Source organism: Triticum dicoccoides, chromosome 3B (assembly GCF_002162155.2).
Source record: "Triticum dicoccoides isolate Atlit2015 ecotype Zavitan chromosome 3B, WEW_v2.0, whole genome shotgun sequence".
In the NCBI taxonomy this organism is placed as follows: Eukaryota; Viridiplantae; Streptophyta; class Magnoliopsida; order Poales; family Poaceae; genus Triticum; species Triticum dicoccoides.
Window position 1 is genome coordinate 812,739,874 of NC_041385.1, and position 11,018 is coordinate 812,750,891.

The 11,018-nt window shown below is 42.0% G+C and overlaps 1 protein-coding gene and 1 long non-coding RNA gene across 2 annotated transcripts; both read right to left on the reverse strand.

Annotated features, from left to right (window-relative positions):
* Nucleotides 1–1,612: 1,612 nt before the first annotated feature.
* On the reverse strand, nt 1,613–2,649 carry LOC119282417. The gene is made up of 3 exons (XM_037562653.1): nt 2,322–2,649; nt 2,177–2,246; nt 1,613–2,097 (listed from the first exon to the last, which is right to left on the reverse strand). Exons 1-3 carry the CDS (start codon nt 2,435–2,437, stop codon nt 1,945–1,947), a joined length of 339 nt encoding a protein of 112 aa, XP_037418550.1. The 5' UTR covers nt 2,438–2,649; the 3' UTR covers nt 1,613–1,944.
* Nucleotides 2,650–8,586: 5,937 nt separating this feature from the next.
* Nucleotides 8,587–10,888, reverse strand: LOC119282418. The gene is made up of 3 exons (XR_005138736.1): nt 10,508–10,888; nt 9,528–9,875; nt 8,587–8,955 (listed from the first exon to the last, which is right to left on the reverse strand). It is a non-coding gene; the product is annotated as an uncharacterized LOC119282418 (long non-coding RNA).
* Nucleotides 10,889–11,018: the final 130 nt, after the last annotated feature.

An 11,018-nucleotide genomic window follows, 5' to 3' on the forward strand; every position in this document is an offset into this window, starting at 1 on the left:
GGGGTGTTGGAACGTTCCCACGTCCCGCACGTCAGATCGCTAGCCATGCAGCCCGCGTCGTGCGCATCTCCAACAGCCCACGTACATCGTGCTTATCTTCTCCTGCATGCTAGCGATAGCCGGCTCATGCCGTTGTACTCTCCCACGTTCTCTGCTTCTCTCTCTTGTAATCTGTATATATGTACTCTGATGGATGAATAGAAGCAAGTGTGTGAGTGTGACATATCTCAACTTATTTTGCCGGATCACTTGAAGCACTACTGGCTGGACCAGATCAACAACACATCCCTAACTTTTTGGCACAACCGAATGTACATTAGGGTGTTGGAACTGGTTCGACTTGGAGACGCAAGTGTTGAGGCATATGAAACTCTGATGGGGCTTTTAGACTAGGGCATGCCGGTGATGGACCCTTTTGACAAATGTCGTGACAGGCTAGGGCTTGGAAGACTCTGGATAACAACAATGTGGCAGATACCGACGGGGAGCGAGCTGGGAGAAGTGTACGTGAAGACGACAGAATGTCATGCAGCATGAAGTTTTGGATTAGTGGCACCAAGCAAGAACGGAAACGCTGGCAGATCAGCAATGCCTGAGACAAGGTGCCGTACGAGGGGATGACCAAGAGAAGTAGGTTTTGCAGCATTTGCAAATCCCAGTGCCACAAAAGAACAACTTCACTGGAGAGAGGGGATACTCCGCAACCGAGGAAGAAATCCAAATGCAGTAAATGCAGTGGCGAAGGGCACATGAAGAATACTTGCGAACGGCAAGCAAGGGAGATGAAGTGAGTTGAAAGCTGGTAGTGTCAAGTGTGCTAATTAAGTTTTTAGTTTGAAACCGACGTGTGGCTGTGTTTCAGCTTGTGGTTATGGTGTTTTTTTTTTCGTTTTCTAATTGTGCTATAGGAAACTGACATGTCAAACTGGTAGCTCTTTGATGTTGTAATGCTAGTAACTGCTCGTTCTTGTAGGCTGGTGCTATGTCTGCAGCATGGATGGTTAGTGTAGCTTGTAGCCTATGAATTGAAAGTTTGAATGATCAAAACTGTTGGACTGGTGAAGTCGCCAGCACAATAAATTTCTCTATTCTGACTTCCGCATGAACGAGTCAAAATCGGTCCAGGTGTGAGCACAACCGGACCATGAAAAATGGCAAACGCCAGGTCAGTAGAAGACCACTCTGGTGTCCATCAATAAATGCGGTCTGCACAATGTCAGGGGCACTGTACAATAAACCTCAAGAACACATCAATACACCATCTTATACCTGCATACGCACAGATCCCAAGGAGGACCAATGACTCAGATAATATGATCATATGGTTGTATGACCCATATGGAATTTTCGGTATTCTCACCGTGTGTGATATAGAAATATTATGGGCCATCATCTCATTTAAAGCGGCCGCCGTTAGAAGGAACAGCTCGTCCCGCACGGCTCTGCATTTTTCCTGCGCCATCCTGTATTCCTGTTTCATCTGCCATTTACCACATGCACGCTGAAATCTCCATGCATGCAAGCTAACATTATTAATCAAAGATCGTGTTTAGCAAATTCTCCTCTACTCTTCTTCTCACCTCGCCGATACACTTCACCGTGATAATCATACTTGCACAAATTAACATTCCACGCCATTTCAACCATGGGCCATTAAGTTTCTGGCTGTACAACAGTTTACAAAAGGCTAGGGATTTTGGATTCCTTTAGTTTGAACAGCCTGCTCCCAACAAATTTCTTTCACGCACAAGGGTGTCACGAATCAGTAAACAACTTACCAGAAAAACAAATCAGTACACAACGTACGTGCCATCCAAAATGGTCAGTGGCAACGTTGCTATCTCCCCAACATAAAAGTCCATCTATGGTTCAGTTCGCCGTCGCTTAGCCGGACCTCTGCTCACCTCTGCGTCTGATTCCTCCAGCTTCTCAGCGCCGCCAACGCTATCGCAAGAAGGATGGTACATCGTCCATAATGACTGCACCCGCTGGATCGTGCTCGCTGAAGCTCTCCTCACCCGCCAGTTTGACCGTGGTAGATTCCCCGCCTTTTGCGGAGATCTTCCATGCTTCCTCCTCAAACTCCAACACCTCACGCTGCATTGTTGTTCATGTTACTGCCTGATAAATACCGTCCGAGAGAAGACAAGGCAATCTTTCCGAATAACGATCTCACCTCGTCTTGATCCCACTGCTCTTCACCCTCCTCGCCGGTCGTGGTCCACGCCTCCGGCTTCATGGCCGTCCTGCAAGCGGCAAATCAATGCAACGGCCATTGTACTGCTAGATACCACACACACACTATCTGTATGTCAACGTACCTCAGTGACATCGCCCCTAGGCTGCTCAGCACCACCCGTCGTCTTTTTTTTTCTGAAACTTCACCCGTCGTTGTTGTCTTACCACTTGCTTCACCAACGACTGCCGCGGGAGCCATGCACGCTCTACCTGCTCTGTTCTGAACAAAGTTTCAAGAACCAACTGGCTGGTTGTACCATCCTTTTTTATTGTGCTCCTGCCTGGCATAACAATCCACTACAATTTAAAAAATCGCATTCACTGAAGCAGCAGTTCAAAATTCGAATTGCAGCACGCTACCCGAGACCTGCACAAGTTGTGTGCCTACCGAACCATGTGATTAGCAGTCCCGCTAAGTTGGGTGCCTGTCATCTCAGCACAGAATACACCCTTGAAGTAAGGCTTCACCCACTTAGTTTTAATATCATATATCTGCGTCATATATGGATGCTTCCGTAAATTTTACTTATCCAACAGCATACCTGAAGCAGCCTCAAACTCGTCGATCGTCAACATGTGGTTCACAACCTTGTGAAACTCAGGTCTGAACTCATTCTTCTTCATGCACAACGAACCCAGACACTCCTTTGCTTTCTCAGTATGTGCCATTTGCACCATTTGTGCACACTGTGTGGATACACTTTGGCAATGGCCGGCTTAGCTATGATATAGTCTGCAAAGACTATCAAAAACAACTAGTCAGCTTTATCAAATGCAAGAAAACCAGAAATGAATATTGCCGCGCCAAGTTAGTACAGTGCAAAACCTATGAGTATTGTTTTTGGAGCAGGTCCACCTATCATAATAAGAAATTATGCAAACACCCACTCAAAACTTTCTACTTGCTCGTCCGTACACATCAAGTCCACATAATAAATAATCCATGTTAATCCCTCCGTCAGAAAGCACTGTCATCGAAAACAAAATTCAGATGAACACAAATATCTCTCACAAAACAGCCACACATGATCTCTTGCACTAAATTGGTTCTCTCAGGATCCAGTCTACTCTTGCCATACCATATCCCAAAGCCAACCTCCGCTGAACACAAGTTGTCAAAGTCATACGCCTCACCCAACTAGTCGAAACTCAAACCAAGTTCTGGTTTCACCACACTCTTAGTAGGTTCTTCTGTAAATTTGCGGATAGATTGTTTGAGGCCACTCATCCGTGACGCACATGGGATTCTATTGTGTGTGCGGGTGGGCGACACCGTCTAGCCTCAACCTGAATTTAACCAAACCCACGTTTTAATTTTAACAGTAAATGAACATTCAAATTTACAGAAATCACCTACTGTAATATTAGAATTGCACTAGACTTTTATCACAGGATGCGAACATACTGCAATATTCAACCATGCCACCTGCCTTCTGAACATTCTTAGTTGCCGAGCAAAATGATGGCCACGTTGAACTGAGAAAAAAACTGTCTGCATTATCTCGTGCACCTAGGGGCATCCGGTTTGACCTTCCCCGAGGATTGTGCAGACCGTGTCGGCGAATCATTCTTCCTTCGCCGGATCTCACATTCGGACCTCCCAGGGCTGCCGTCGGCTAATTGCCAGGCCCGCTGTTTTAATTCGCCGGCGACGATGGCTGTCCCTCAAGCCTCGACAGCAGCGCTAAAGGCATCGGATCTGCATGTTCCAAACTATCGGCGAACTCCAACCTAAGTGGAAATCTGCGAGCCAGAACGGAGTTACTGGCGGCCGGGGGATGGGGGGAATTCCGTGGATTACGCAACCAAATTTGTATGAATCACACAGATCCGGGGAGGAGCGCTGGTGTAGGAGAACTCACCGGTCTACTGAATCCAGCAGGAACTCCAGCCCGTTAGCTTCCATCGCGGCGCCGCCGGAAGAAGCAGCAGCCGCCGCACTCGCCGCCGCAGTCAGCCACCCCCACGAACCCTCCACAACGACCAGCTGTGACGGCTCAGCTTTCCTGTAACGTCTGAACCACGGCTCATGACCACCGCGCGCTACGAAAAGGGCCCACCTGAGCGCACTGCAGCGGGGCGTATAGGTCTCGTATCCTTATTTTTTTCCTGGTTCAACTCTGCCACGTCTGACACACTATCTACGATCCCGACGCACCAACCAAAGGATCAGATTTCGGGCTCTTCTGAGCCCGAGCACCAACCAAATCGCCTCGTCCATCACTACGTTGCTATTTTAAGTTAAAGGTAGCAATTAAATCATTGATACTAGAAGATCAATCACAAGTGAAGACATTTACATATCTTTCTTGGAATTTCAAGTATCTACTAGTGCAGGCAGATGAACAAGACACTTGCATCTTAACACAAACGAGAAACTACATGGTTCCACAGGAAGATGGAAGATATCCCCTCTTGGTAGGATGTTATACATGAGCCTCATTGAGAACAGGTCTCCGTGCACAAAGTAAATATTAAGCATGAATACATAGTGTTCAATATACGAGTGTGACTATCTAACCTGAATAACATGGCTGCCTTTTGTGCACCGGCTGTAGCCTCATGTGTTGTAGTTCTCACCTGTGCAATCGAATCAGATCCCTATAATACAAGCGAAACATTTAAAAAACTGAGTATACTGATTAGACTACATTGCTTCACTAAAAGTTGTTGGCAATGCAAGGATATTGACATTCTTACAGGAACTGCATGTGAGTTAGGCTTCCGATCGATGCAGGTATCACACACATCCTTAGATCGGCAAACCAACATAGCTAAACCTTGCAGGTAGCTCACCCAACATTTTACCTTTAGCAACCTTACTCATTAATCTACCAAAAAATACATATAGCAATGAGCTAATATGAACCATGTACGACATATACTTGAATATGTATCCTAGCTCATCACCACCACGTCACGAACTTAATTGCATAAAGTGCATATCGATCACCATCTCTAGAATTATAGTAGCAGCAGCCAGCAATCGGAATTACAGTAAGTATCATCATCTCTAGAATTACAGCAGTACCCTCATACAAGTTAAATAATTTTTTACAATAATATGCATCATTTCTTAAAAAAATAGTACTAGAATAGGTGATTGGTGGGGAGTAGAATCATAGCTGCATCCATTATCTATCTACCTATTATCTATCTATTACTATACTAATCCTAGAATCCCTAGAAAATCCCACGTCAATTAGAATTTACGAGCCATTAAACTGGTGGGACCAAATTATTACGGTGGAGATCAACCTGGAAACAAAAAAAAATCTCATCTCAATCTTCATTTTTTTTCCTTCGAGGGATCAATCTCAAAAATAATAATTGAGGAAGGATCCTTCTCAACCGTTGTAATGACTTATCTCTCTCCCGTGATCCAATCTCTCATGTATCGCTAAGAAACTCTTTCACATAAAAAAATCTCACAAAAAAATCTCATCTCAATCTCCATCTTTTTTTTTCTTTGAGGGATCAATCTCAATTTCTTTTTGAGGAAGGATCATTCTCAACTCTCTCCCATGATCCAATCTCTCATGTATCTCTAAGAAACTCTTTCACATAAAAAATTCTCACATATCTCTCTCACCCCTGAACCAACTCTCCCAATCTCTCACGTAACATTAAAAAAATCTAGCACATAACTCTCCCAAGATCTCACGTTCAACTCAGATTCTCATAGAAAAATGACCCCAGGCCGATTTGTATTTGTTCTCTCGATCTCCATCCATCAAACTTGTCTTAACTAGGGCTGCAAACGAGTCGAGTTCGAGCGAGTTGGAGTTGGCTCAGCTCAACTCATATTAAAATTTGAGCGAGCTTAAACTGAGTGAAGCTCATGATCGAGCTGTAGAACATGACTCGTGCTCAGCTTGTAACGATCTCGAGTTGATCTTGAGCTAGTTTCGAGCTAAATGAGAGAGTAAAAATTATAAATTTATGGCAAGTATTTCAAAGATAAGGACACAACTTTGTACAACCATCTCGTCGTTCTCGGGAGGGATCATCTTGGTCTCTTGAGCCAACTGCAATAAATGGTGGTCTTCATGGACCAAAAACAAGAAAACGAAGGTGCATATATTGGGATCTTTTGCCAAAAACAACAGGATATTTAACACATAGTCGACCACATACCAAAATTAGCTCTGCACTTAATTAAGCCTCCATGTTTGCTGGTAAATAAAATGAAGAAAAATCATGGACCTCATATATGGTAACAGATTATCTTATTGCCATTTAATAAATGGCATCATCATTTAACATAATGATATTATGTCGAGCTATCGAGCTAAAATTGAGCGAGCTAATATTGACTCAAGATCGGCTCGTTTCTCGGTCGAGCTACATAAAGTATTCAAACTCGGCTCGTTTCCTTTCAAATCGATCTCGAATCGAGCCAAAAAAACCATTCGATCTCGGGCGGCTCACGAGTCTCGAGCTTTTCTTGCAGCCCTAGCCTTAACCCCCCAGGCTGCCCAATCGACTAACGGCCGCCATGAGCAGCATATCCTCCTCCGCATGTTCGCTCTAACAGGTCTCTTTTAGCGTCGTTGTCAGTTTTTGAGGCCGCTGCTGCAGGATAGCGCGACCACTTATTCTTTCTTCTCTCTTGCAGGTTCATGTTCCTTATTTCTCTTGCAGATCCAAGTTTGCCTCCTTCTCCACTTATTCCTCCTTTTCTATCTTGCAGATTCATTCTTCTAGCACGAGTTCAGTGTAATTTTCTTGCGATAAAGCACACAGCGCCAAGCACATCTGGCTTCCAAAGACGAGGAATATATAGTCAGTGATTTATCCTGGTACTCATGCCCTCTTGGTGGAAACAGTAGAGACAACAATAGTCAATTCAGGCAAGTGCTTAACATTCTCAAAGATTTACAATTGTATCTCCTTAAAGATTTACAATTGTATCTATAGTTCTTAATGGAGGAATTATGGGATCATGTATTATAGACATGCGGAGAAGACCTCGAGTATGTGGTTTATTTAACCCGCCAACGTCTCTCATTACTGATTCTTCTGCTCAATTTGCCAACTTTCCTAGGAGATTGATCACGGCAACCATGACCATTACGATGTACGTCCAGTCTGCAGAACCATACTGTATTTAGTTTATATATTGGCCACTAGATTGCTATATTGTACATCTATGTAGTTGCATGAAGTAAGCACAATTTCCATGTGCATGTCACTTATTTTTCAAATACATTAGTTAATCTTCCATACTGTAGTTGACTTCTTATATAGGGAAAAGATGTGGAAGATCCTCCACGTGATTGCACTGGACGTTTTAACACTAGGTTGAACATGTTGGTTTTGCTGCTTCAGCTCATGCACTGACAGGCATAAGCATCACGTGTGTAAACTGAAAATTCAGTATGTGCTCATGCTAAATTAGCATAAGCTTCTAACTTATATCAGGACAATGATACCAGGCTTCGACTCAAGAGGTATACGTATAGAGGGTATTTTATTTTTATTGCCTTAAGATAATAAATTATATATATGCATGGCATTTCTCTTACATATTACTGATTGTTCCTTGCTGAAATCGACATTTTATATACTTCAGTGTCAGGTGGAATCAAGCTTGATCATGAAATCTTGGAAAGTATAAAAACGATACTTGCATGTGTCTGAACTTATAAGCAAACTCACTAGGTGCTGGGTACAATGATTTTTGACCAACCAGTTGAATGCCTATTTTTTGCTAAATGAGTTAGTATAAAATAAAAATAAGAATAGTCAGAAGTTAGTGGATGGAGGCAATATAGATTATTTCTTTTGGGCATGGATTTTTTGCACAAGAGTTTAAATGCTCCCTCATGTACTGTAAAATCAAAACAAATAGTACTAGAAAACTGGAAACTCATAATTATTCACGACGTGTTCTATTAAACTGCAGAATCTCTCTTATATAGAAAAACTATATGAGCTGAATTGTCATGAAATTTATGGGTTAATTTTCCTTTTGCATACATGTTGAGTTGGGAGATCATAGGGTATTAAACTGTATAATACCTATAATATGAAAAAAAAATATAAGATGATATGTCATGAAAGTAATGGATTAATTATCCTTGTGCATACATGGTGGGTCTTATAGGCTATCAGGCCTTGTTTGGTTGTTGGGTAGGAAAAAACCAGGGCAGTCAACCCCTAGGGGGGATTTTCCTGTGCTCATGATATCCCTCCCACCATGTGGGAGATCTCCCCACTGCCAAGGTGTCCAAATGGCAAGAAGGGGGAGGGAAGGAAATACCTCAAATTAACACATATCATAACAGACTTTGCTACACATATAACAATAGATTTCCACAAAATTTCACAGCCTTGAGACAAAATTCTACAGATAACAATGGACCATAGATAAGAATTCCACGAATAATTCTAAAAAAAACACATAAAATCTCAGAATTTATGTAAACTAGATTTTTAGGAATTATTACGACCAATAGCCATCAATTCACAAGGGTTCAGATACGGTCGGTCCACATCTCATTCAGATCGAGCGTTGGTCGAAACCGTTTTCATGTGCCATCATCATTCAAATTTGTTCACGATAGCAAAAAAATGATTTATCACTTGCCAAGTCCACGGCAAGAGATACTTTCGAATTAGAAGAACTGCAAGGCGCCGATCAGCCCTACTCAAGTCGTTTCTCCACTCCGCATCCTCATCGACATCAGGTACTGCATCTTGATGTTGACTGAACTACACAAAAAACTAAGTTAGCACCAGTTCACAGTTTCAATAGACTATTTTTTAGTACAAACGGATTAAGATGAAATATTATCAACCTAAATTTGATATGACTAGGAGCTTTCTATTTCACACTGTTTGTTTCAAGTTGTAGTTGTGCATAGTGCTTCTTGCCGAGATTGCACAGAGAATATAACCAAGTCTGGAGTGTCTACATGCCTCTCCCGTCAAAGCAGAAACACAAGCCTTTTCTCCTCAATACTCAGGCATCTCACATGTGCTTTGCTTTCCGTTTAACATTCTCAATAGAAGGATGAACAGAATCCAGAACAATCTGGACTGAATTTACACAAAGGTGATATGTGCTGCCAAGTTCCGGTACAGAGCTCGGAAGCTTCCTTGGATAGATCCACTAGCTTGAAGACCCAATTAAGTATCCACTGAACGTTCAAGTGTTACTATCTAGTAGAGGCCGATGGGAAAATATTTGTCATGGGAGTTAACTAGAGACAATTGCTAGTATATACATAGCAAAGAAAGCCTAGTAGAAACCATTAGATGTCTAGCTAGCATAGAATGAATACCTTATGTTCTCTCCATTGCAGTAATCTCCTCCTTCAACCAGAAAAGCCTAAGGCTTGGGTTCTTGGTATTGATGAATATCTCTCTATTCATTGGGCATTTGAAAAGCCGCAGCGCCTTTGCTTTTGCTGAAACAGATAGCTCTTCAATTATCTCTAGCGCAGAAACACAATTTCCAATCGAGTACAAGTCTTCTTGCTTTGATTCCTTTACCTCTTCAACTAATTTGCAGATTGCTTCTTCAGAAAATCTATGTAGTCCTCGAGTGCCAAAACCAATGAACTGAAAGGCACCCAGCAACTGAACACGACGTCTTCGGACAAAGAAAAACAGTTCTAATGTCAGAGCACCTGCATTTGACACACGATAAAATATTTATCAGTCAGACTCACAAATTAGCACTCACTAGATATCAATGATCGCTGACCAGCCAGGCAAACCAAACACACTACTGGTATTTTAATAATTCATAAGCAAGATACATGTAGCTAGATAGAGCAGCCTTACAAACCATGCATCTGGAACTGTACTACAGTGTTCCCTGTTCTACATACAGGATGACAAGTTCTAGCTCCATCAATGAAAGTTGTGTAAAGCACCATCAATGAATTGAAAGTACATCCTATTAAATGCTGGTAGTACAGACTACAGAGTGCATAAGAACCTAAAGGACTACAGAAGACGACAAATGTGCCAAGACTACATATGCTGATATTCTAACCTGCAAGCTCCCTACAAATGTAACAAGGTCCCTTCTATCAACTATCAATATGAGATAGAAACCGCACACTGAACAACCAATAAAAAGCACTGGGATTAAAAGCGTTGACAATCCATATACAATTTCAACTAATAAGAACCAGCAGCAAAAGATTCATCATGTAAACGGTAGCACAACTCAGCACATAAACATCACCAAACACATCTCTTCTTGACGAGCTGTTCAATTCATACCAACCAATAAATTTAAGCTTTAGCATACCTTTCTTGCTTTCTTCTCAATGATCGATAAAGACAACAAGATCAACATGATATAGTGAGTTGAAAGCCTGCAACAGGGCAGCAATGCTCGAGTTACTATTTCTATCTAAAAAATGTGCAGAATAGTTGCTCACAAATGTCACCTACTCACAAGAGCTTGATTCATACAACTATATTGATCTGCTTGTATCTAAATCTAATCAGTAATCAGTGTTGTGTACCTCATAACATATGAAATCTGATGTCAGCAATAAAAATACTATGGGCAGATACACAACTATGAAACTGAACCAACTGACCCACAGGTCTGGTGCATACAAGTGCAAAGTTTTATTAAATATATGAGAAACTATATGCATCAAGCTTCAGACTACATTTCACAATTTGTATGGGCAGCATAAGCATGGTACATAGAAACAAATCGTAGCTAGCACACATGAAAATACAACTCGTATGGAACTGGTGCTTCATGAATCACACAAGAAAATACAAATTCATATGAAACTGGTGGT

Coding starts and splice junctions, on each gene's coding strand:
- LOC119282417 (XM_037562653.1), bottom strand. CDS start 2,437: ATGGCTCCCGCGGCAGTCGTTGGTGAAGCAAGTGGTAAGACAACAACG. Junction 2,247..2,321: donor CTAGGGGCGATGTCACTGAG/GTACGTTGACAT, acceptor TGCCGCTTGCAG/GACGGCCATGAAGCCGGAGG. Junction 2,098..2,176: donor AGCAGTGGGATCAAGACGAG/GTGAGATCGTTA, acceptor ACAACAATGCAG/CGTGAGGTGTTGGAGTTTGA.